At 48.4% G+C, this 24,921-nt stretch overlaps 11 protein-coding genes across 11 annotated transcripts; 9 read left to right on the forward strand and 2 right to left on the reverse strand.

The window, feature by feature from the left end:
* Positions 1–747: 747 nt before the first annotated feature.
* PEX2_036710 (putative ATP-dependent permease ADP1) lies at positions 748–4,079 on the reverse strand (the record flags this gene model as incomplete). Its single annotated transcript, XM_016740946.1, has 2 exons — positions 748–984; positions 1,038–4,079. The coding sequence occupies 2 exons, from the start codon at positions 4,077–4,079 to the stop codon at positions 748–750; spliced, it is 3,279 nt and encodes a 1,092-aa protein (XP_016593707.1).
* Positions 4,080–5,198: 1,119 nt separating this feature from the next.
* On the forward strand, positions 5,199–6,491 carry PEX2_036720 (uncharacterized protein; the record flags this gene model as incomplete). The annotated part of the gene is made up of 1 exon (XM_016740947.1): positions 5,199–6,491. The coding sequence occupies one exon, from the start codon at positions 5,199–5,201 to the stop codon at positions 6,489–6,491; it is 1,293 nt and encodes a 430-aa protein (XP_016593708.1).
* A 966-nt stretch (positions 6,492–7,457) lies between these two features.
* Positions 7,458–10,656, forward strand: PEX2_036730 (ankyrin repeat domain-containing protein; the record flags this gene model as incomplete). Its single annotated transcript, XM_016740948.1, has 2 exons — positions 7,458–10,280; positions 10,573–10,656. The coding sequence occupies 2 exons, from the start codon at positions 7,458–7,460 to the stop codon at positions 10,654–10,656; spliced, it is 2,907 nt and encodes a 968-aa protein (XP_016593709.1).
* Positions 10,657–11,417: 761 nt separating this feature from the next.
* Positions 11,418–11,777, forward strand: PEX2_036740 (uncharacterized protein; the record flags this gene model as incomplete). The annotated part of the gene is made up of 1 exon (XM_016740949.1): positions 11,418–11,777. One exon carries the CDS (start codon positions 11,418–11,420, stop codon positions 11,775–11,777), a length of 360 nt encoding a protein of 119 aa, XP_016593710.1.
* Positions 11,778–12,594: 817 nt separating this feature from the next.
* On the forward strand, positions 12,595–13,974 carry PEX2_036750 (Pyridoxal phosphate-dependent transferase, major region, subdomain 2; the record flags this gene model as incomplete). Its single annotated transcript, XM_016740950.1, has 3 exons — positions 12,595–12,627; positions 12,712–13,175; positions 13,245–13,974. The coding sequence occupies 3 exons, from the start codon at positions 12,595–12,597 to the stop codon at positions 13,972–13,974; spliced, it is 1,227 nt and encodes a 408-aa protein (XP_016593711.1).
* A 568-nt stretch (positions 13,975–14,542) lies between these two features.
* PEX2_036760 (uncharacterized protein) lies at positions 14,543–16,624 on the forward strand (the record flags this gene model as incomplete). The annotated part of the gene is made up of 3 exons (XM_016740951.1): positions 14,543–14,564; positions 14,623–15,407; positions 15,461–16,624. The coding sequence occupies 3 exons, from the start codon at positions 14,543–14,545 to the stop codon at positions 16,622–16,624; spliced, it is 1,971 nt and encodes a 656-aa protein (XP_016593712.1).
* Positions 16,625–17,011: 387 nt separating this feature from the next.
* PEX2_036770 (uncharacterized protein) lies at positions 17,012–17,221 on the forward strand (the record flags this gene model as incomplete). Its single annotated transcript, XM_016740952.1, has 1 exon — positions 17,012–17,221. The coding sequence occupies one exon, from the start codon at positions 17,012–17,014 to the stop codon at positions 17,219–17,221; it is 210 nt and encodes a 69-aa protein (XP_016593713.1).
* Positions 17,222–17,689: 468 nt separating this feature from the next.
* On the reverse strand, positions 17,690–18,725 carry PEX2_036780 (aldo/keto reductase family protein; the record flags this gene model as incomplete). Its single annotated transcript, XM_016740953.1, has 2 exons — positions 17,690–18,379; positions 18,435–18,725. 2 exons carry the CDS (start codon positions 18,723–18,725, stop codon positions 17,690–17,692), a joined length of 981 nt encoding a protein of 326 aa, XP_016593714.1.
* Positions 18,726–19,545: 820 nt separating this feature from the next.
* Positions 19,546–20,688, forward strand: PEX2_036790 (hydroxyacyl-thioester dehydratase HTD2; the record flags this gene model as incomplete). The annotated part of the gene is made up of 2 exons (XM_016740954.1): positions 19,546–20,144; positions 20,205–20,688. 2 exons carry the CDS (start codon positions 19,546–19,548, stop codon positions 20,686–20,688), a joined length of 1,083 nt encoding a protein of 360 aa, XP_016593715.1.
* Positions 20,689–21,235: 547 nt separating this feature from the next.
* PEX2_036800 (putative C6 transcription factor) lies at positions 21,236–23,479 on the forward strand (the record flags this gene model as incomplete). Its single annotated transcript, XM_016740955.1, has 5 exons — positions 21,236–21,442; positions 21,509–21,719; positions 21,774–23,045; positions 23,095–23,270; positions 23,333–23,479. The coding sequence occupies 5 exons, from the start codon at positions 21,236–21,238 to the stop codon at positions 23,477–23,479; spliced, it is 2,013 nt and encodes a 670-aa protein (XP_016593716.1).
* A 390-nt stretch (positions 23,480–23,869) lies between these two features.
* On the forward strand, positions 23,870–24,664 carry PEX2_036810 (ubiquinone-binding COQ10-like protein; the record flags this gene model as incomplete). The annotated part of the gene is made up of 1 exon (XM_016740956.1): positions 23,870–24,664. One exon carries the CDS (start codon positions 23,870–23,872, stop codon positions 24,662–24,664), a length of 795 nt encoding a protein of 264 aa, XP_016593717.1.
* Between the last annotated feature and the right edge of the window lie 257 nt (positions 24,665–24,921).

Consider the following 24,921-nt stretch of genomic DNA (forward strand, 5'->3'; position numbering starts at 1 on the left):
TTGAAGAAGCCGGAATTGGAGATGTTTGTGGGGTTCTGCGGCCCAAGGAAGACAGAGGAATCACACAGAGTCATCTCCGAAGAGGGGGTCAAAGCTCACTCACAAAAAAAAAGCTAAATGCACTCAAGCTGGAGATGAAAATAACGAAGCAAAGATGAGGTGGGATCGAAAGAGGGAGTTTCGAGAGATTAGCGAACTGCGGCCGAACCTGAACGGGTCGGCGGTGTCGGGAGGGCTGGTCATCATTAGCGCAACCCGCAAACGGGGCTGGTAACGTACATGCTGTGCTCCGATAAGAAACAAGCTTCAAGTTGTTAGACTCGAAATAAATTGTTGAATATTGGGTAACTGAATTCATATGCTTAGGTGGTTGACACAGACCAACCTTGGAAGGTTTGTAGAAGGATGACGTTGGAACACGTGCATCGTGTACATGGGAGATGTACACGAGGTCTAGACTAGATGCACCTGACTACAATGTTGTTGATTTAATAACATGAAATGCGGGCGATCGTTAAGAATAACCATCTTGTCTATATACATAATGACAAACTATAGACCGCAGCAGCATACGGGCTTCCATGTGCATCTAGAGAGCCGATCTTAAGTCGTCGTCGCAGTGACCCCAATACACCAAACAATGTCGGACAAGGACAAGGACTAACTCGGACTCAAGTCAAAACACTAGATCGATGAAAACGCTCTTGATAGTACCACACCAGTGTATAGTAACAGAAAAAGACTAGTTCATCGCTTCTCGACAAGTAGGAAATGCATTGCACTGTATGCAATGATGAGGAAAGCCCCAGAAATGACAGCCAGTCCGATGACATCGCTCCAGTAGGCCTGGGTGTCAAATCCAAATGCGCTTAAAATAGAAGCACCGGGGACTTCAATGTCCAAACCGTACTTGTGATCAATCAAGGTGAGGAAAGTCACTTCATTGACAATCAAGGCCTCAAAGCCATAGTGGAAGATGGACAGCTAGTACTATTGTTAGTAGGAAAAACTTCACTTAAGTTATAAGGAAAACTCACAGTCTGCAACCACAATGCTGACTTGGGGATGGCATCGTGATTCAGCAGGAGACCGGCGAAGAGCAAGCTGAAAAGCATCACTAGACTGCCGATAAGATTGGCCACTCCGCCATCCCGGAAAATGATGCCGATGAAGAGGCAAATATTGGCTGCCGCAAGATTGAAAAGGACTAGGACCAGCAAGAAGCGGAAAAATTCAGGCCATGCCGGAATCAGACCCGTCATGGGGTATACAATGATGCCCATGATGATGGGAGGGATTAGCCTCAAAGGAACGATATCAAACACGACCTTGGATGCAAAGTATGTGACCGGATGATAGTAACCATTGGCACGCTCACGTACAAACAAAAGCCGCTCCGTGGAGAACACGTTGAGACTAGTCAAAGTACTGAAACCAAACAGAGCCAAGATGAAGAAGAAGAGACCCAGACGGTTCTGGAAGCCTCTGATATCATCAGTGAGGCCATAGAAGAGGAATCCAGATAAGACCGCAAGAAGGATGGCAATTGCGTAATGGGTGAGCATCAGCATCGGGTTTCGATAAAGATTACGCCATGTTCGCTGAGACAGGATGATAAACTGCCGCGCCAGACCAACCCGAGCATAGCCCTTAGACTGTATCACAGTATCTGACAACATGGGCGAATTTGGTGAACCGTTCGCATCCTGGGCATTCTGAACGGCGGCCAAAATCTCATCGTGCACAAAATGGCAAACATCAGAATCCGCGTAGCTGGCGACCAGAATGTCGAGATCACTTTGTCCAGGTGCCGGAGGAGGTAGCTGATCGGGATCATCAAGGATTTGCGGAGGAACGTTGCCTTGTTGACGAGAAAGACGCAGCCATTGTTGATGATTCTCAGCTACGTCCAATGTAGCACTCTCGTCATCTGTTTTGGGCGTGATTGGGCGCTCATTATGTTGCTTTCGGGAGTAAAGTTGGCGATCTTGTTGCTGTTTCAGAGATACCCGGCGTTTGCTGTTAGGTCTCCGGGTCGCCTCTGCGCCGCTTGAGTTATCTTCAATGCTCTGGATCGACGCGCTGGTGACGGACTTGACAGCTCTGAGACTACTTGATGCAGTCTTAGGTGGATCAGTGCGCCCATCGACAGACGACTCTACTTCATCTGTATATGATGAATGTGCGCCGCCGGCGTGCATTGTAAGATCGACAAGGTAATCTGCAATGTTGAATCCCGGCGGACAGGAATAGCCCACACGGTCAAAATACTGCTGACAGGAGGAGAAAGGACCGGAATAGACAGTGCGTCCCTCGGCAAGAAGAATGAGTCGGTCAAAGAGAGCAACAATGTTCGAGCGAGGTTGGTGGATGGTAAAGATAACAGTGCGGTTGTATGTTTTGGCCAGCGTTACCAGACACTCAACCACGTTGAACGCATTGTAGGCATCCAATCCACTGGTAGGCTCATCCAGGAACAGGATACTAGGGCTGGTAACTAGCTCACAAGCAATTCCGACTCGGCGCTTCTCTCCACCGGAGATGCCACGACCATTGCCTTCTTCCGAGCCAATCAATTGATCCTTGATGTGGTAGATCCCAAGTTGCTTTTCGACCTCTATGACTCTTTGCTCCTTAGCTGCCCGGCTCATGTCCCGGGGAAGTCTGAGTAGGGCACTTGTCAAGATGGTCTCATGGACTGTCAAGGTGGCAAGCATTGTGTCTTCCTGGTCGACAAAACCAACCATGGTTCTGAAGTCATTGTCGTCGATCTTCTCACCGTTGACATAGAAATCTCCATTCACTGAGCCACGCTTGTTCTTTCGTGCCAGGATATCGAGGAATGAAGTTTTCCCAGCACCAGATGCACCCATAATGGCTGTAATCTGGCCTGGTATGGACGCACCTTGAATGCCAGAGAGAATCTCTTTTCCATTTAGTGTGTAAGATACATTGTCCCAGTACAAAGCCGCAGGGCGGTAGTCTGCGAGGAGTTTGGCAGTTTCGTCGTCCGAATCATCCGAGAGAGACAGGCGAAGATAACTGCGGCGCGCAGCACGACGGGACAGATACCAAACGAGCAGAATGACAGCAACCACAAATAGTGAACTTCCCGCGATCACACCGGCAATGAGTGGTGTGTTGATCTTCTTCACGGGGCGCTCATATCCCGGTTCGTCGGTCTTGTACATGCACTCTCCTGAATTGCATGACAAGAAGATACTGGGATCACCAAAAACGCCTGCAATCAATCCATTCATCTGAGGCTCGGAGAAAACGCTCTTGGTACCCTCCAGGGTCGATTTAGTATCAAAAGTAGCCGGGCCCTTGATCAGTTGATCAAGGAAATCGCTCAGATCAATGGACCCGTTCTCGCCACAGAGGAAACGACCCGGAATACATTCGCATTGAAGGTGCTCACACTTGTAGTGAGTTGTATTAGAGTTGTAGTCTGTTTCCATGTTCCACTCGCAAGTGTCTAGGCCGCAATAGAATGACTCCTTTTGGTCCACCCAAAATTGGAAGCTACATGTTTCATCTTCGGCTTTGCAGGAGAAAGTCACTTGGGGCTTGCGGCCGTCGAGCTGTTTCAAGATCGCACGGTTGGTCACATCACACATTTGAAAGTTCTCCTTGACCGTGACGCCTTGCTTGTGACACACGCCCCCTTGGTCTTCTGGCATCATGGCGTTGCAGGCACTATCCGAGTCGCAGACATTGCAGTTGATGCCTTTCCAGCCATCCTTGCATTGACAGGTATTGGAATCACGCTGCGGTCGGTTCAAGTCGTCGGCCAGCGAACCGCATAGGGGAACCGAGCAGTCGTCTCCTCCAAATCCGGGGGGACATGAGCATTTGCCGTTAAAATTGTTGCACTCTGCAAAATGAGTGCAGTTATAGTTGTCGAGTTGGCAGTTGAAGCAAGCTGGACACTCGGGGCATCCGGACGGCCGATCATCGAAGAGGGAATAGGATTGCGTAGCAAGGCTTGCGTCGGAAAATTCGCTCCATGCTGCAGCGGATCCCAGTAGGGGAGTTAATGTGAGAAGCGAAAGAGGTATTGCGCCAATCAAGCGCATCTTGTAGGATGGCAGCAGCCTGTCCTAATACGCAGCGATACCAACAACTGAGGAAGGGATGCAGACCGGACAGCCGAATTGATCAAATGAAATAAACAAACTGGAGCATATAGTTGAAGTAAAAGATAATAACAAGGAGGCAAGTTTGAAGGTTGAGGAGCAAAAAGCGGAGAGAGGGTGAGATTAGCCCCCAGACGATGACGCGGGCGGAGAAGCGAGAGGCTGGGCTGCTGCATGGACGTCAGGAACCCGCAGGTGACCCGGTGGGCGATCTTATGCTATACAACGTCTGGAGGTTGAACTCGATGATTTTCATTCTACGGAAATACTAACTAGATCCTTCATGAGTTCTACGTTCTCCTACGAATGACAATATTTCTTCCTTCCCACTACTGTATGGCTGCCAAGGTTCTTCCTTCAATGCGGGGAAACACATGTTGCCATGAGAGGGGACACTTAGACATCTACATTGTCAACCGATTTAGCAGCAAAGGACAAAAAGAACTTGCCTAGAATAGAGTAGCTTACCCGTGCACCCCAGCCCCTTGCTCACCCTTCTCCTTTCTTACTACTCCGTACCCACCAAACCCATGTCTCATGTTTTGAGGTCGCGTTTGTTGAGGCCAGCTACCGTACGAAAAATGAAATTACAAAACCTCCCCCCGGAAGTGCTATCCAACATCAGTCAGAAACTTTCGTCTATGAGTGATGCTGTGGCATTTTCACAGCAAAATCGTGGGATGCATGATGTTAGCGACGTCTCTAACCGCCAAAAATATCATGTGTTTCAGATCGGTCGAGAAAAGCAAAATTTCACAGCCCAGCTTCAGGCCGGCCAGGACATGTTGCTCGAAATTTTGGCCACCCCGACTCTGGCAAGCTATCTTCGTCGGATAATCTTATTCGGAAGTGAACAAGGCTCCGGTATCTCTCCTCATGAAACCGATATCATTCAACGAGCTTTTTCTCCGGGGGGTCTCAGCAGAATCAAGCAGGCTTTGACAAAAGCCGGAATCGAAGATCACAGTGACCGAGAATCTATCTTGGATATTCTTAGGCAAGATCCTGTTTGCTTTAGGTACAATTTCCGGTGCGCATCTCAAGGCCCAGAAGCTCACTATGAAAACCAGATCTCCTTCTAGCCCCGAAGCAATCAAGTTCAAAGACGTGCTTGTTATGATGCTCGCTGCCAACGCCCCCAATCTCGAATTCTTGTCTTCATACCCCCTGGATATGCCCCGCAGTACGCTGAAGTCACTTTTCCAGCGGGCCGCTAAACCACCTGTTTCCTGTTTACAAAACCTAAGGAGCTTCAATTTCCACCCGGATGATGTCCTAAACCAAGGCACAACTTACGTGCGAGAGCCATACTTCTCTCGATTGAACATGGTACGAAAACTGCCAGCTGTTGAATCTGTCTCTTTCACTTTAGCGATGAGGGATGACGACCCCGGACTACCGCTTCCTCCACGCTGTGCCAACTACAGCAAAGTCCAGATCGACCACTCATGCATTCCGGATTATGACCTCTGCCGAATCATTGAGTCGCCAAAGACGCTGAAGAACTTCGTTTTCACTGTGGGTGGGCGAAAGAACCCCGAGGGGGGTATCCCAACACTGGGCGTGACACCTCTACTCCAATCCCTTTGGCTTCACCGACATACGCTTGAGGAGCTGGATTTGGATATGGAATATCATACGACTTGGCAAGAGTTCTACGATCCTGAATATCAGCCAGATGAAGACGAAGGGCTCGATGAGTACGAGCAGGAATGCTATGAGAAACAGTACGCCAGTGAGATTCTCGAACTGGCCGCCCAAGAGCCAGAGACCAGGCCATCATGGATCTCCTTGAAAGACTTCCCAAAGCTGAAGCGGCTTAATCTTGGCGTCCATACGTTGTGCCATTTTGCACGGGGTGTGGGATCAAACCAAGACCGATTTCCAGATGGTCGCATTGACCTTCAATCTTTTAACCTAGCAGAAAATCTGCCTCCCAACCTCCAATATCTTCGTGTTTATGGACGGGGGGAGGGACCGCATGATCTCGACTCATCGGGCCACGAGCTCGATCTGGGCGTGGATGATCAACTGGAAAGACTGTTGCGCGAAATGAAATCCAAATCATTGATCATTGAAGGCATTGATGTCCCCATCCCAAATGCAAAGACAGTTGACGAATGGGAAGATGATAACGATCAATCGCTCTACTGGAAAGACCCAGACGACGATAGATTTGCCGCATGCAAGGACGACAGTGTCGTGAAATCGGAGGACGAATATAGGAAGATGTATGCCTCCATGGAGGATGGTAACCCCCTCAAGCCTATGATAGCTCAATATTTAGCCACTCTACCTCAGAAAAAAATTAAGGTAAGTCTTGTTGGCGGAAGATTTAAAGACTCAATATAGCCTTGCCATTGACTCTTCTATTAGTAACGCTCAGATGTTTCCTTCGCGAAATAGATACTCGAGGTACTACAATAAATTAGGCCTCACATCACGAATGCCAAAACCAGCATCAACAAAACTTGGCAGACGGAGTGTATACCACACAGTTTTCTAGCAGCCATTGATGCAGTATATATTTCATTTCAAGGGCGGTTCCGGTACATACGACCACAGGGTGTGGAGAACAGGGCTTCCCGTCCGCTCAGCCGTACTTAAGCCGACTATTCTGCACAGTCAATTGTAAATGCGCCCTCAGCACTCAAGCAGCACTATAGGGTGAGTGCGGGTGATATGGGCGAGAAGTCTCGAGACTAGGGTGAGAGAGGCGAGAACGGGGTGACAATTTTCACCTCGGGGTGATAAGGCCTAACTCGCTCTGAGCCTTGATTAAGTTCGAAGAAAAAGACATATATATATATCAAAACGAGAAGAAAGCCGGGGATAATACTGTCTGCTACCATGAGCTAGCGCCTACTACGCTAGAAGAGTATAACTATATAGTTATCAATTAGGCTCTATAAGTCCAAAGCTCGCATTTACCGATCTTAGCTCCCAATTATCAGTAGATAGAGGCTTTCCAGTAACGGGTCTATAGACTCGAATTTTCCTAACGAGCGGGATACTCAGAGCCCTCCGAGGTAGGTACATGAGCGTGCGTTGGCGGTCCTGTACTCCGTAAGTCGTACGGCGTTATTGGTGCGAAGATCCACCACTCCACACCAGCATCCAATAATATGGGCTACCTACCCGCTATCACCTGAGCATTTAACGCGAGGGCCGAGCGTAATAGCGACGGCTTGAGCATGAGGGGTGTATCGCTAGGGTGAATATCCCAACTCTCAACTCAACACATTCCCCAAATGATCACTCTGACACAATATAACTCAAATCTCACTTATAGACAATCGGCAAACTGGACATCTGTAAATGGATCCCCTCAAAGATGCAAGTATGAGGCAGGGAGAGGAAGAATGTCAACCCCTCGACCAAGGCGCGGAAGTCAACGACAAGTATGGAGATGCTCTCCAGGATCTCGATCTCCAGGATGCTGTCTTAGATGGGGATAAATTCTATGTTCGATTGCTTATTGAGAAAGGCGCCGACGTCAACGCTCAAGGAGGCGAGTTTGGAACTGCTCTCCAAGCCGCCGCAGCTAGGGGTCATCGAAAGATTCTTCAATTGCTTCTTAGGAAAGGCGCGTATATAAATGCCGAAGGAGGCAAGTATGGAACTGCTCTCCAGGCCGCCATAACTGAGCGTCATCAAGAGATCGTTAAGTTGCTTCTCGACCAAGGCGCGGATATTAACGCCCAAGGAGGCAAGTATGGAACTGCTCTCCAGGCCGCTATAATCAAGGGAACTACTCTCTATATCGCTCACCAAGAGATCGTTCACTTCCTTCTCGACCAAGGCGCGGATATTAACGCCCAAGGAGGCAAGTATGGAACTGCTCTCCAGGCCGCCATAACTGAGGGTCATCAAGAGATCGTTCAATTGCTTCTCGACCAAGGCGCGGACGTCAACGCTCAAGGAGGCGAGTTTGGAACTGCTCTCCAAGCCGCCGCAGCTAAGGGTCATCAAAAGATTCTTCAATTGCTTCTTAGGAAAGGCGCGTATATAAATGCCGAAGGAGGCAAGTATGGAACTGCTCTCCAGGCCGCCACAATTGAGCGACACCGAGAAATCGTTCAATTGCTTCTCGACCAAGGTGCGGACGTCAACACCCAAGGAGGCATGTTTGGAAGTGCCCTCCAGGCTGCTGTATCTAGGAGTAATGGAGCGTTTGTTCAATTACTTCTCAACCATGGCGCCGACGTTAACATCCAAGGAGGCGAGTATGGAACAACTCTCCAAGCGGCCGCAGCAAGAGGAGATAAACCGACCGTACAAGTGCTTCTTAAAAATGGAGCGGACGTCAACTCCCAAGGAGGCAGATTTGGGACTGCCCTCCAGGCCGCCGTCTTCGAAGGAGATTTGGCAATTGTTCAAGCGCTTCTTGAAAATGGAGCTGACGTCAACACCCAAGGAGGCAGATTCGGAACTGCCCTTCAGGCTGCCGCAGTAAGAGGTCACCAAAAGATCGTTCAATTACTAGTTGAAAAAGGCGCCGACTTGAACACTCGAGGAGGCGAGCATGAAACTGCTCTCCAGGCCGCCGTCTATAAAGGAGATATAGCGATCGTGCAGTTACTTCTCGAGAACGGCGCCGACGTTAACTCTCTAGGGGGACAAGGTTCCACTACTCTCCAGGCCGCTGTTTTAAGTAGGCCTATCGCGATAGTGCGCCTCCTTCTTAATCAAGGTGCAGACGTCAATGCCGAAGGAGGCGAGTTTGGAACTGCTCTCCAGGCCGCCGCATTTCGAACGAACAAAGAGATCGTCCAATTGCTTCTCGAACACAACGCGGATATTAACATCCAAGGTGGCGAGTATGGAAATGCTCTCCAGGCTGCCGTATTCGTATATAGAGGAAATATGTCGATTATACAAATGCTTCTCGACCAAGGCGCGGATGTCAACGCCCAAGGAGGCGAGTATGGAACTGCTCTCCAAGCCGCTGCAGCTAAGGGACATCAAGAGGTCGTCCAAGTGCTTCTTGAGAAAGGCGCGGACGTCAACGCCCAAGGAGGCAAGTATGGAACTGCTCTCCAAGCCGCCGCAGCTAAGGGACATCAAGAGGTCGTCCAAGTGCTTCTTGAGAAAGGCGCGGACGTCAACGCCCAAGGAGGCGAGTATGGAACTGCCTTCCAGGCTGCTGTATTGGATGAAAGCATGACTATTGCGCGACTCCTTCTTGACAGACATGGAAACATAATATCAATCGCCGAGGAGGTTCTCAAGAAAGTCTTAGAAACTTCAGAAAATGCAGTTCAGTTGATGAGCCTACTTCTCCAGAAACAGGAAGGCAATATTATCATTACAGAAAAAATCCTCAAGACAGCTGCAAAAAGTGACCGGGGTCATCAGTTAGTGTCTCTTTTTCTAGAGAGCAGTGTCAAGATCTCGGACGATGTCATCTGGGTACGAGAACTGGGGAAGGTGGGATATAGCACCTATGAGATTATGGAGCTTCTTCTCGAAGACAGCAATGGCTCTCCATGGATTATTTTCGACCCAACTTGTTTCCCCTCTTCTGAAATCGAGCCTGATAGACATATTCCGGGATGTTGCCACTCTGTTTCGCCCCAGGAAGCACTGCCAGCGCAGATTTTTGATTCCGTCTTCGAAGGCCAAACAATCAAGTTTGATGACCAAGGGATAATGTTTCAGATACAGGAACTCTGTGGTATGGCTGGAATAAAGCCTACTACTCAAAGTGTGGCTGATTGGGTTGGATTTATTGACTTCAATGTCAGCGACCAGGTACTTTCAGTGACATATGAGCTGCCTACTGATGAAATGAACCCGCGCGATAACGAAATACTCTGGTCTCGCATCTCTCGAGCCCTAGACGGATTTTATCACGCTGCTGCTTTGCTGCAAGCACACAATCTTTGCTGCAATTCCTTCACAGTTCTCAGATCAGGGGTTCAAGACCATGAACCACCTGGCTCATCTCTGGTAGAAATCATCAATATTTCCTTTAAGCCAATTTTGATCCTTATTCAGGAGCTGTATAAGGTCATGAACCCGATTTCTGAGTTTTCCGACACTGAAAAGCTCCTATCTACATCCACCGCAATCCTCGGACTGGTCTGGCCCGAAATAACGAAAACCCCAGATGACTCTAGCATCGAGTGGTGCCTTCACGTCTGTGCTTTAGCAGTCCAATTTCTCTGCCTTGGCTTTCTCTCATATTGCCAAGCGCATATCGGATCTGTTCAGCCTTTTTTCTTGGATTTTTTCGCTCAGCAGGCGAGACTAATGGGTATTCAGAGGAGGAAGTCTTATCCATATTTGATAGCAGAACTTGTCGATCTTACTTGTCTGGGTAACATGACCCGTGGGAAAGTTTTATCTTTCCGTTCCAGCATATCTCCGCCACAGAATCAGCCCTCGAAGACTCAAATCAAACGGTTGATGCAAAAACACGACATCTTAGGGCATGCCGAGGATCTACTTGATACATGGGGACCTGGGAACCTCATACTCCAAGGAGATCGAAGTGGCCTTCCTATCGCCATAAAGATTGGGGACGGCTTTATTTTTGCTGATAAAGATGGAAAGCTTCATTGGAGCCATCAAATGCCAGATATCAAAGGGTTGAATTCGATTGATATAAAGAAACCCCTTTTGATCGGCTCATTGGTCGCAGTGAATGCTGCTTGTAAACCTATCGAAGCGGAGTCTCGCATCGTGTCAGCCAGTCTTTTGGAAGAATTGGGAACAAGTCGCTCTTCCTGGCAGAAGTCACAACGACAATTAGCCATCCAGGGTGGCCAGTATGTCGTTTGCCAAGCCGCAGAAACTTGGAACAAACAAATAGGCATCCCGGTAAAAGATCGAGCGCTTGCATATCCACCCGAAGTACTCGTTCAATACCTAGATTCCTATTGGGGAGTCCAAGTGAGCTATTGCACTGGAGTAGCCAAAAGAGTCCGTTTGAGAAAGTTGGTGGCAGATTTAGTACAGCACTTCTCTACCGGGTCGGCATTTAACCATGTTCTCGAAGACAAAATGAAAGATGAGACGCTACGACCAAAAGACCTCTACTTCTGGCTGAATGGCCTGAGCCCAGATCTACGCGAACGAAATGTTAATGTCATCTGTGATATCTTAAGTACTCTTCGACACACCGGAATAGACAGCACAGAGACATACTTTTGTGTTGCCTGGCCATTCGAGGGTAATATCACTCAATGTTTCAAGATTCCTCTTGAGCATGATAGTTCATGGGCCAGATTTCTGGCAGATTCTCATGATTCTGCAACTTTTGCATATATCACAATGGAATGTTTCGAGACGCCTGAATTCAGATGCAGCAAGATTACAGAACCCTGCTTTAAAATATGTCTACTAGAGACTGCCGTTTCTCGAAGCAGTAAGGAAAAACTTCAAGATGAATATTTACTACAGCACGAGGAGATTTGCTTCTTTTCCAAGCAAGATACCCTGTTCTGGGTCAAAGTACTGAAGAAGCATGCAGATCAACCAGCAAGCCTTATTGATTTTACGCATTTCCGGTCCTTACCATACAGAATCAGGCAGGTATTGTATTTGAGTGAGAGGAGAAAACAGAGGAGCCGCCTGCGGGAGTGTGCTACAATGTGGACCCGAGGAGAAGCCGTTTCGGTATTTTCAGGTTGACCTTGGATGAGGCGCAGTGACAATACCGCCTCCCAAAGCTACCTACTACGGTTGCCTGAATAGCTATGATTGGCTGGCTTTCTTTGCTTCCAAGAATGGTGAAGGGGAACTGTTGTAGTAAGAATTTGCCCTACTGTCAAGCTCACTTTACCTGCAGGATAGACACTGCACTCGTTAAACCTAGGCTACGAGATCATCTTTTCATTAAATCGTTGACGAAGAATAGATCAAATAATCATAGATCATATGTAAAGTCTTTTATTCTCGTAGAAGCCCTGCTTTTAACCTGCGACTATATGTATATTGTTCGGTCGTATCTTTATCAATATGTTCTAGATCCGGAAGTGGTTACTACACAAACTATGTTATTTGGTCGAATTCTGTATGGGAAGTCTTTGTCTTAGAATCTACAATCTTAGAGCTCGTTGCTGGTGAGTCCCTATTCAGCGTATCTTCTGGGCCTAAATCCGACGACAACATGGGGTAGACTATAAGTTTGAAGACATTGATCGAAGGAATTTTGTGGTATGATTCTTCCAACTGGAGTTGTAAATGCCAAGACGCCGAGCGTTTCATGGGAATCAATATGATTCAATGATGTTCTGCCGTTATTCAGCTATAGTTGGGATTTGGTTTCTCTTAATCATAACACCAATCACGTGATGGTACCGACACAGCCAAGGAGCTGATAGGTGAAAGTGGCGGTAGCATAACCGGAGACCCAAGTCATAACTCTTTCAGCTGAACCTTGGAACGCCCCGGGAGAAAGATATCTGATTGTAGCTACTTCGCTCGGTAATGCTCACTGCCCTCAGCCATGGTGAAGATTGAAGCCTTCGCGGTTGAACAGGTACCTCCCCGCATTACCCCATGACTCGGTGGTGTTTGTCTGTTCCCTGTACATTACAAATATCGGTTGCTAACCACTCTGCAGTGGATGGACAAGTATGAGACCACTGCTAAATATAATACCGCCGAGACCTGCTGCGCATCCATCTCCGTCGACGATCTCCGCGCGCTCTCTGATGACAAGGAGTCGGACCCTTTCACCCAGCTTAAATCCACCAAACTTACGTATGGGGCGATCCGTGGCTCTGATAAACTACGAAATACATTGGCCAATCTGTACTCGGTGAGGGCACCAACACAGTTGCCGAAGGATAATATCTTGATCACCCCCGGCGCAATCCAAGCGAACTTCTTGCTGCTATATACGTTGGTTGGTCCAGGAGACCATGTCATCTGCCATTATCCGACATATCAGCAACTCTTCTCTGTTCCTGCATCAGTGGGGGCCGAAGTCAGCCTATGGAAGTCCAAAGAGGCCGATGGATGGCAGCTAGACATTGAAGAGCTGAAAGGCCTTATCCGTCCCAACACGAAGTTGATCATCATAAAGTATGTTTGACTCTTATCACAACCATATCAAGCGTGTCTTTCTTTTTCTAACCATCATGCTCGTCATAGTAACCCGCAAAATCCAACTGGAGCTATCATCCCGCGCCAGACTCTCGAACAATTGGTCGATATTGCCCGCGAGAAATCCATCATCATCCTCTCCGATGAGGTCTATCGTCCACTTTTCCACAATATCAGCCCGGCGGACCCGAGATTCCCACCCACACTTCTTTCTATGGGATACGAACGCACTGTGGTGACAGGATCTGTTTCTAAAGCGTATAGCCTGGCGGGGTTACGGGTCGGCTGGGTTGCGTCGCGGGATAGTTCCATCATCGAATCTCTTGCCAACTCAAGGGATTATACAACTATCTCGGTCGGGCAAATTGACGAAGCAATTGCCAGTTTTGCATTAGCACCGGATTGCATCCACAATCTTCTGAAGCGAAATCTCGATCTAGCCAGGACTAATCTCTCTATTCTAGAGAAGTTCATTGATGCTCATCGCTGGGCGTGTGAGTGGATTAAACCACAAGCCGGTACCACTGCATTTGTGCGCTTCAACAAGATGGGAAAACCCGTAGACGATGTCGCTTTCTGCGAGATGCTTCAGGACCGGACCGGTGTAATGCTTGTGCCGGGAAGTCTTTGCTTTGGAGTTGGAGAAGACTTCAAAGGTTATGTCCGCATTGGGTATGTCAATGAAACCGAGGTCCTAGAGCAGGGCTTGGATGCATTGGGTAAGTTCATGGAAAATGAGTATGAAAATGTCCCAGTCAAGAAGCCCTTGCCAAAGTGACATGCTATTGAAATTTGGCGGTCAAAACAGTAACCCGGATGCTTCGGACATGCAAACTAGTACATAAATAGCATAGCCTTACTCTCCAAAAAGTGCGGGGTGAATATCCCTGTAAATATGCTAGACCCATGTATACAGAAGGATCAGAAGTTGGAATTAGAAGCTATGGAAGGAAGTCATATTATGAAATAATTAATTATCAGAGCGAAATAACTATCGTACAACGTTATATTGAAGGTATGTGGCGAGTATGCGTTGCACAATATTGCACAATGTTGCATGTCCTCAGGGGATCGGCACATCCGTGCCGAGGCAGGCTGCGATCTGTTCCTCTTTCAATCTCCCCAATTTCAACGGATAACGGCAACCTTGATTGCTTTTAACTGGTCATTTTCTGATATAAGAAGCAAAGCCGAGGTGTCAGCCAAGGAGCTCCTACACCAGTTCTTTGTTCTTTCCTCCAACGCTACATTCAAAGCGGTGATTCAAGGGGCGATCTCATTTTCCACCCAAATATCATACTCGAGCATACTCACTTGGGAGCGATCCTTCAATCTACTTGATCTCAATGACGCTGCCATCATTTCCCGGTAGGTTATCCATACGGCGGGGCTGGATGCATGGCTAACGAGCTGTCTCTTTCCGCAGATATCCCCTTGAGTCTTGCACTCCCTGCCGCGGCCACCACACTTGCATATCTCAACGCAAGATGGTCGGTCTCCTACGATTTGAGCCTTCTCAAGGGGTTGTTGAAAATGACCGTGAAATCCCGCGTGGCAGAACGTGGCGACCGCTTGAACCTCTTTTACACACTTGAATCCTATGCACTCGATCCAAAAACTGCAGGCAACGATTTTATTGTATACAATGGACAAACAACGACGTTCCACGAAGCCTACATCACGGTTCTTCGCTACGGGGCGTGGTTTAAGAACATTCACGGCATCAAGCGCAAGGAGATCGTCGCGATCGACTTCATGAACTCTTCCACCTTCATATTCATGCTATTGGGACTTTGGAGTATTGGAGCAGTTCCTGCGTTTATTAACTACAACCTATCTGGCAAGCCGCTTACCCACTCTATTCGGACGTCCACGGCGAGGCTCTTGGTGGTTGACGAAGAAGTTCGTCACTGCTTCCCGGCGGAGCAGGAGGAAATTTTGACATCCCCGACCTTCCGTGATGGCAAGGGGCCTGTTGAGATCGTGTTCCATACCCCAGAAGTCGAAGCGCAAATTTTGGGGATGGAGCCTACACGAGAGGATGACAAGGTCCGCAGCGGCTTGATCCCTCGCGATATGGCTATTTTAATTTACACAAGTGGTACCACCGGGCTTCCCAAACCTGCTATTGTCAGTTGGAAGAAGTGCTGGTCTGGTAGTTTGTTCGTTAAAAATTGGTTGAACATCACCTCCTCTGACAGGTTCTTCACGGTAAGCCCTACCAAATTTACAAATGCTGCTCTCCAAGCTAACCTCTTGACTAGTGTATGCCTCTGTACCATAGTTCTGCTTCAGTGCTTGGTTTTATAACTTGCTTGATGGGCGGATCTACCGTGATTATTGGCCGCCGTTTCTCTGCGCGCAACTTTATCAAAGAGGCTCGTGAGAACGATGCGACAATTATCCAATATGTGGGCGAGACATTACGTTATATATTGGGCGTAGCACCTGAAATTGACCCGGTCACTGGCGAAGACCTTGATAAGAAGCACAATATCCGCCTGGCATTTGGGAATGGACTGCGTCCCGATATCTGGAACCGCTTCAAAGAGCGCTTTAACATTCCCACAATCGCTGAGTTCTACGCCGCTACTGAAGGCACTGCGGGCGCATGGAACGTTTCGTCGAACGACTTCTCTGCGGGTGCCATCGGCCGGAACGGTGCTTTGGGAAATATTATTCTTGGTCGTGGCTCTGCTATTGTGGACGTTGATCATGAGACCGAGGAACCGTGGCGTGACCCCAAGACTGGTCTCTGCAAGAACGTCCCTCGGGGTGATCCCGGTGAGTTGCTTTTCGCCATCGATGCAGCGGATCCCACTGCCAATTTCCAGGGCTACTTCGGAAACAAGAAGGCGACAGAAGGCAAGATTATCCGTGATGTACTCAAGAAGGGCGATGCATATTTCCGGACCGGCGACATGGTTCGATGGGACAAAGACGGCCGCTGGTTCTTCTCGGATCGACTCGGTGATACCTTCCGGTGGAAGAGCGAGAATGTATCCACTAGCGAGGTTGCCGAGGTTCTGGGCGCGCATTCTGAAGTGCACGAAGCCAATGTTTACGGCGTGACTCTTCCCAATCATGATGGGCGTGCCGGATGTGCAGCTATTCTCTTCAACCAGCAGATGGCAAGCGGTAACGTTTCTGATTCCGCACTGGAGCCCTCGCGCGAGGTGCTTGATACTCTGGCTGCACACACTCTCAAGAACCTACCTCGGTTTGCGGCTCCGCTGTTCTTGCGGGTCACTCCTGTGACGCAGTCGACCGGTAATAACAAGCAACAGAAGCATGTTCTCCGTACTGAAGGCGTGGATCCAGCTCTTGTGTCGAAGAAGGACCGTTTGTACTGGCTCCAGGATAAAACCTATGTTCCCTTTGGAAAGAGGGACTGGGAACGGTTGACTGGTGGTCAGGTTCGACTTTGATTCGTCTGCTTTCCGTGAACTCATCTCGGTTTTGTGTCTTCTTGGACTTTCCCTATTATATCTGTGTCCTCTTTCGGTGCTATTTCATTCTTCCTGTACTCGTTTACCTTAAGATACCCCCCACAGCCCTCAATTCAATGATTTACGTACGCCCATTGGGGATGGCCTAATATCACTGGACTGGAGTTTACACGTAGGACATACAAGAATAGTTGGTCTATAGAGGAATTTGTTATATGAAACTAGGCACTATAGATAATTTTATATGATATTATCCAAGTCATCTCCCGAGGTCACCTAAAAAAAGGTTAGTATGCCATGACGTGGACCTCGGGATGCCCCGAAAATAGAACCTACCATGTAGACTGGGATACTGAAATACATCAGATGAGGAAGGTGTGGCAAGTATGGCAGGTATTGGAAGGTACTACCCGATCCGAGCTAGGAAGGAAGGAACTGCCCCAAGGCAAGAGCATCCCTCGGTCTCTGTTTGAGGAAGGAACCATCAAAAAAGTGAGTATAAATGGAACTGTCACTTCAGACACAGTAACCCCTCAACCCCCATGGCTCAGATGGGAAGCGCCCCGGGCAGGGTGATGTTAGGTTGCGAGTTCGAATCACGGCTAGGTCGGGTTGAAGAACTGTGAGTTACGGGCTGACGACAGGGAGTACACCAACCCCACCTTGAAAAGGGGGCTCCCTGATGCCTCAAAGACACTGAGCGAGGCGCGTCCTAGACAATGAGGAAACTGTCCCTAGCCTAGTCGTGTGAAGAAAGAAATCATATAGGGGCCACGTTTTTTTTTCTTTCTTTTTTTGGTGATTTGTGAAGCTATTCACAACTTTTGATCCACCATGGCCCCACTATGACCCCACCCCCACAACTTAACTTCTTTCAAGCCTCGACTTTTCTTTTTTTAATATTTCTATAATTTACTCTAGAAGATTTATAAAAAGTCGGGGAGTTTCTCTTTCTTTCAAGGTACACGTATATTGAAGGTTGGTTACAAATGATTTCTCTCAATTGCGCAGATATGCATAATCCGCACTTATCTTCTCTTGACCTTAGGCAGCCTTGTCGTTCTGAGGGAAACTGTTGAAGGTATCCAAAGGCGCATCAGCTTCGACAATCTTCCACACCTCCTCAATCTTTTCTGCGATTTCCGCGCTCAGAGGACCCTTGCTCAATGCAGCAAGCGTCTGATTGAGCTGCTCAACATTACGCGAGCCAATGATCAAACCATCTCCGAGTTCTTCTTTGAGGGTCGAGTTATGTGCCACCCACCGATATGCCAGCTCAGCCTTGGAGATACCAGACTCCTTAGAGATCTTCTCCCACTGTTCCAAGCCCTTCAGCATGTCGGGTTTATTGAAAAGCGCATTGTAGATCCCACCAAGTGGCGAGTTTGGATCCCATCGACCCTTACCGCCGGAGACCAACGTCGCGACATCCTTGGTTAGGAATCCTCCCGCGATAGGTGAATAAGCATAGAAGGAGATGTTGTGCTTCCGCAGCGTGGGGAAGATCTCTGTTTCTCCTCGGCGTGCAACGGCGGAGTAGTTGCCCTGGTAGACACTCGGCACGACGTAATTCTTTTCGCGGCAGATGCGGACCACCTCTTCGACCTCCTCGGCCAGATAGTTGGACAAACCAAAGCGCTTGAACTTTCCAGCCTGGTATGCAGAGTTGATACTAGCAAGTAGTGCTTCTGTTGAGCTTCTGCGTTCGGGGGCGTGCATATAGTAGACATCAAGCTAGGAATGGTATTAGGGATGAGGACTTTATAGTATTAGATTATGAAGAGCTCACTTGATTGGTTTGAAGATGGGCTAGACTCTCGTTCAAGATTGTATTAAAAGACTCCGGGGTGGAAGGCTCGGGTGAAAACCCGCCAGGATATTTCGAATCAATGGTAAAACGGGACTCGGCATGAAGCTTTCCCAATTGCTCCTCGGAGTTGTTGTAGATCTTGGCAGTATCGAGGGTCGTGATGCCTTTGGCTTGCAGAATATCGAAGACCTCGTTGATAGACTCAAGAGTCGGGTATGAGACTTCATCCATGATGGAGCCTGCGCCCCAGATGATTTTGATGCCAGCCATGATAGATAGTTGAAGATATTGAAGAATGAGAGGATGGGAAATTTAAATATCTAAAACAACATTGACGGGGTATTTATATTCTATGGATATTCCTGGAGGTCCCTTACCGGAGGGAGCTTTATAATCAAAATGTCTATAAAAATCGGCATTGTTCTACCAAACTCTTACCCGTGTGATTTATGGATTATCAATCACGGCGTCACTCCCGAAGCACCCGGGGAAATAGGACATCTATCACTTTCCATATGCTCGGAGTTCCGAGTTCCGGATTCATTTTGGTATAGGGTTCTTATACAAAACAGTTAATAGTTATGCATGGGACTCTTGGCACCATCCTGTTATCAAAATCAACAATGACAAAAACTCGGGGCAAGTGCTATATCCGATGAAAGACATCTATAAAGACATATATGAAGACATCTATAATAGACATTCAAAAAGGATATCAAAGTGTTATGTTAAATCTAATGTCCCTAACATCATCTTGAGCTAGATAAATCAGAGTCAACGTCGTCGATGACAGAGGTTGGCCGACTACTTTTGTAGTTGCCATAGGTAAAAGGGTATGGGATTATGCTACTTAGCAACTCAAAATCAAAATGCGACTGTCTTCTACTCAAAATTAGAAAAAAAGAGTATATAAAAACAAGTCACCTAGGTTATCCAATAGCAAGCCCGGGCTGCATAGTGAGATGTATAAAGCCGACTTGGGACGCAAATCGGCTTCCCCGCATGTATTTGGAGATCCCCGCGACATTTTTTCTTTCTCTTTTTTCTTTTTCTTCTCTACTTTTGTTTTTACTACTCTCCTTAGCCCATCATGTCTTCGAGTTTGTCATTACTCACACATCTTCGCCCCCGTGTACTGGCGCGAACCCGACCGGTCGCAATTCGCAGTTTCACTATCTCTCAGCGTCTCCGCTCAGATGCTTCCTCGGTAGCCTCGGCCTTCTTGTCGCGTTTCCAATCCCTGGGGCCACAAACCCGTACGCAAACGATAGATGCAAATCAGCTCCAGCTTCTCACCCTCACACTCAATCGCCCGACTCTCTTCCCCGGTGCCCCCTCCCTGTCCAATGGTGCTTCCGCCCCGCAATCCACAGTACCCGTGCCGCCGGGTTACCACCTCGCATATTTCACACCCGCGTTCTTGGAAAGTGAACTTGGGGCGGATGGGACCGATGCATCATACAATCCTGACGTGCCCTTCACACGGCGCATGTGGGCAGGCGGCGAGGTGCTGTGGCCCCGTGTGAATGGGAAACCCAATTTGCTACGGGTAGGACAGCAAGTGCAGGAGACAACACGGGTACTTAGCGCGGAGTCCAAGGTAGTGAAAAAGACTGGCGAGGACATGATTGTTGTTGGAATTGAGAAAGAATTCTCCAACGAGCACGGCGTGTCAATTATCGACAGACGGTCCGGGTTTCCTTTTCAAGAACATCGCAAACCAAAGTACTGACAACAACATTCATATAGCAATTGGGTGTTCCGTAAAGCCTTACCTATTCCATCTGCCTCAACGCCATCTAGCGCCCCTTCCTCATCTTCGACATCCCATATTGCGGCCCCAAATCCTACCTCATCCGTCATATCCACCGAGGGCAATACTCATACGCGGACCCTGGTGCAAACACCCGTGACGCTATTCCGCTTCTCTGCTCTGACTTTCAACCCTCATAAGATTCACTACTCACTGCCCTGGGCGCGGGATGTAGAAGGACACAAGGATATCGTAGTACATGGTCCGTTGAATCTGATCTCCATTCTGGATCTTTGGCGTGACACTCGTCAGAATATCACGGATTCTACCTTGGTTGTTCCTGAGCGCATATCTTACCGGGCCACGAGTCCATTATATGCCGGGGATGAGTACCGCATTGTGCTTGAGGAAGGCGAGGAAACAAATGTGCAGATTATTGGACCTGGAGGAGTAGTCGCCATGAAGGCCAAGATCCATTAAATATGGACTGCATAAATAAACAATGACTAGATACAAAACCGATGTAGTCCGTGAGGGCTATTCTTGATAGAAACAAAGTACACAAAGCTTGGTCTAGTTACGGGTTAGCGGGGCGTGTAGCCCCCCACGAGCTAGGGAGTCCACTTCTTTTTTCCTTTTCTACCTGGAATATTCCTAGTTCCTGGGCATCATCCTCATCATTTGCCGATTGCAATCACCATAATAACCCTAAATTATAATGGATGGACCTCTGGACCCTGCAGCGGAGACATCCTCCCCCAAAAAGCGAACACGAGTGCAATTTTCGTGCACAGCGTGCAGGTATCGAAAGTAGGTTCAACGCATGACGTACATACCTGCATATCTACAGCTACTAATCGACTATAGATTGAAATGTTGCCGTAACCACCCTTGCGCTAATTGCAAGAAGAGTGGCAAGGCCACATCATGCACCTATGTCGGGCGCGGACCACGAGGCAAAGCCCAACATGGGCGCGCAAGCCCGACTTTAGTCCAGGACCGCTTGCACCATCTAGAGAATCTAGTGATGTCTCTTGCACAGAAGCAGAAGTCTGATCCAGATATCGACTTTAATGCGGTGCAATCAGAGAATCGGGATGCTAGCGCGACGCGTTCACCAGGAATTCCTGATCCTGATGCGGCGTTGACTCCGGCTGACACGGGCAAGCTATTCGTCAAAGATGATGGAACTAGTTATATTGACGGTGCGAATTGGCGCGCTATTCTAGAAGAGGTCCGTCTTGATCTGGTCATTTCTACGCTCTGAGATGATTGTACTGACGGGTTCTCAAACCTGAAGATTAATGATATGAAAGAATATTTAGACGAGGATGGAGAAGATTCCGACAATGAAGGCGTCGATATTGACCCGTATGATGACTCGTCGCCAGTTTTGCTGCTTGGTCATGGTCGTCCAGTGAGCAAAGAGGAGATGCTTATGGACATTCCTCCACGGCCGATAGCTGATCGCCTCGTCTCTCGATTCCTCAAGACGTCTGAACCGGCACGAGGTATGAGATTCCTTAAGAAAAAATAATTGGCTCTGAGTACTGATATCCTAACAGTGACAATCCATGTTCCCACGTTTCAGAAAGAGTACGAGGAGTTCTGGCTGCGCCCGGCTGATAAATCATTTACTTGGATTTCTCTCTTGTACTCGATTATGGCTTTGTCTATTTCTCTATATCATCGAAGCTCAGAGCCGTTGCATTCTAGCATGGCGGCCCCTAATACAACATGGGCCATATTCCGGAAAAGGGCCTCGCAGTGTCTTATCCAAGCGAACTACATTACCCCAGGGCGATACAAGGGAGAAGCATTATTCCTTTACTCAATCACTGAATTCTACCGGAATCAGGATACGCATATTGGAATGTCCTATTTGCTCGGGATGACAATTCGCCTGACGATGCGTATGGGTTATCATCGTGATCCACGTCATTACCCAATGCTATCTGCCTTGGATGGGGAAATGCGCCGGCGTCTCTGGGCCTTGCTTGTTCAGCTCGACACTTTGACCTCCTTCCAAGCCGGTGTCCCTCGAACAATCCAGCCTTGGCAATATGACACAGAGTTACCCTCGAACTTGTTGGACACCGACTTCGACGAGATTTCCGTTCAATTGCCACCCGGCAGGCCAATGAGTGAAGGAACAGATTGCTCGTACACAAGGTCCAAATCTCGCATTATGAGTGTCTTTGGTCATATAACAGACCTAGCATTCTCTCGAGAGCACGCATCCTACGATGAGACCTTGGAAATTGACCGTCGTTTGGAGACCGCGCATGATATGGTACCCTCTTCCTTGAAAATTCGACCGATGACGCAGTGTATCGCAGACCCAGCAGAGATGACCATGCGGCGCTTCGCTTTGGAGTTCCTGTATCAAACAGCCCGTCTTGTCCTACATCGTCGATATATCGCTGAGACCAATCCCAAATTTGCTTACTCGCGATCAGTCTGCCTGACCGGAGCTCGGGATGCGCTTCGATACTACACAGAGGTCTGGGCCGAGTTCATGCCCGGTGGTCAGTTGCACGCAGAGCGATACTTCCTCAACTCCCTCCAAAATTCATTTTTGCTCTCAGCAATGATTCTCTGCCTTGAGCTGTCCCAGGATGCAGATCGTGGTGATGCTGCACGTCTTAAACCCCAAGAACGAGCAGACTTCTTGCTTCTTCTGGAGAGTACCCATCGCATATTCATGGACTCCCGTTATCGGTCTGTAGATACTCAGCGAGCAGTAAATGCTTTGAATATCATGCTCAAACGGGTGAAGAAAGGCGGCTTTCAATATTCCACTTCGACTGCTAGGCAATCAATGGCGCCGATGAATGGTAAGCAAACTTTTGTCTTTTCACAAAATCGCGCTAACAAGGTTCCCAGATGATATCTCAACTAAATCCACCGATGCAGCAGCAGCATTTGGTCAAAAATACTCAACATACATACCCAACATTGGTGGCTTGCAGCCCACAATACCCAGCCCCGACCAGACGTCACCATACAACTCCCTGGGGGTCATTGAAGACATGCTTGATATACCCGCTCAATTCGACTGGGTAAGAGCCCTAGCTACATGCATGGATGCTTATCACAACCGTAACTAATCTTTCATTTCTAGAATCTGTACGACAGTCACATCTCAGGAGGCCAAATGGCCACCGATAACAACACCTGGTTCTCCGATGCTTCAGCGACTGCGGCATACGATTTTGGTGCGTATCCTCCTGGTATATCACCGATGGATCATCAGAGCGACCAACAGTGACGAGGCCGAACTTTATATATATATTCAATGTTATGAACATACTCTGTGTTTCTCTTGTACATTGTTGATCGGAGATCTCGAGATACTATACACCAAGGCCCTTGCAATGTTGAACCAGATCAATTGATGAACAAGACCTAGGAATATATGTTTTGTCAATATGCACGCCTTGTAAAGCTAGTACCTTTTTTTTTAGAAAAAGAAATGTTTACGGGGTACAAATCCCATCAACCGAATGCAGAGAGAGTATGCACCTGGCTACCCACTAAATCCTGCCGAGGCGCAGATCCCGCTCCGCGGAACCGGACCGTTTTTCTTGTCTACCAAGAACCACTACACCCCAAGAACCAACCTTGTATATCTTTTATCTTTATAATATCACCCTCCTCAATGCGACCCTTCCGCACCTTGCGACTTCCAAGTCGCACAATTTTACCCTCCCAGCGCCAGAATGTGTGCCCAGTCTCCCACCAACTCAAGACAAGCACACGGACAATGAACACAACACAACGACCAAGTCTGCGCCGACCTCTCCTCCCAAACAATGGCCCCAAAACCACGACACGAGCATTCGGACTACCCGATCTATCCTCCTTCCTCCCCAACAGCAATAACAGCAACAACTCCCCACACCGCGTCCTAACCGCTACCCGCAACCTCCCCTTCAACCCAACCCTGCTATACAAAGTGATCTCCTCAGTCGAATCCTACAGCCAATTCCTCCCCTTCCTCACCGCCTCGACCGTGACAGCACGGGATCCGGAAACAGGGTACCCAACACAAGCGTTCCTGACAGTCGGCTACGGCCCGCTCAGCGAGACGTTCACGTCGCGCGTGATCTGCGACGTAGAGAAGCTGACTGTGGAGGCTAAGAGCGGGGCGAACTATGGTAAAGAGGGGCAAGATGGCCAGGCTGGTAAGAGCTCTTCTTCGTCCGGGCTGAGCGGGTTCTTCCCCGGCGCGAATGAGGGCCTCTTCGAGTACCTGACTACGAGGTGGGAGCTGGTGCCGCTTTCGCCTGGCGCGCAGGGTGCGCCGTTGACTAAGGTCAATTTGGAGGTGCGGTTTGAGTTTCGTTCGCAGATGCATGCTACTCTTATGAGTGCTGTTGAGGGGCAGATGGCTGGGGTTATGATTGAGGCTTTTGAGAAGCGGATTCGGGAGGTTGAGGGGAAAGGGCAGTGATAGAGGTGTCGATTGTAGACTAGATTGTACATTAGTGGAGTTTTGTGGGCATAAATTGCATGTATGGCAACTACATAGGACTACTTGTTAAACTTGCACCTTCTCAACTCTTGACAGCAGAAGGGAGATAGAGAGCATCGCCAATTTGATTCTATTGGATGGATCGCTGTACATGCTCAATCAGAAGCCTGTGAGAATGAGCAATGAAGACCAAAAAAAAATAAAACATGATAGTATATAATACAGATTATCCAGAC

Source organism: Penicillium expansum (genome assembly GCF_000769745.1).
Source record: "Penicillium expansum strain MD-8 chromosome Unknown contig111, whole genome shotgun sequence".
Taxonomy (NCBI): Eukaryota; Fungi; Ascomycota; class Eurotiomycetes; order Eurotiales; family Aspergillaceae; genus Penicillium; species Penicillium expansum.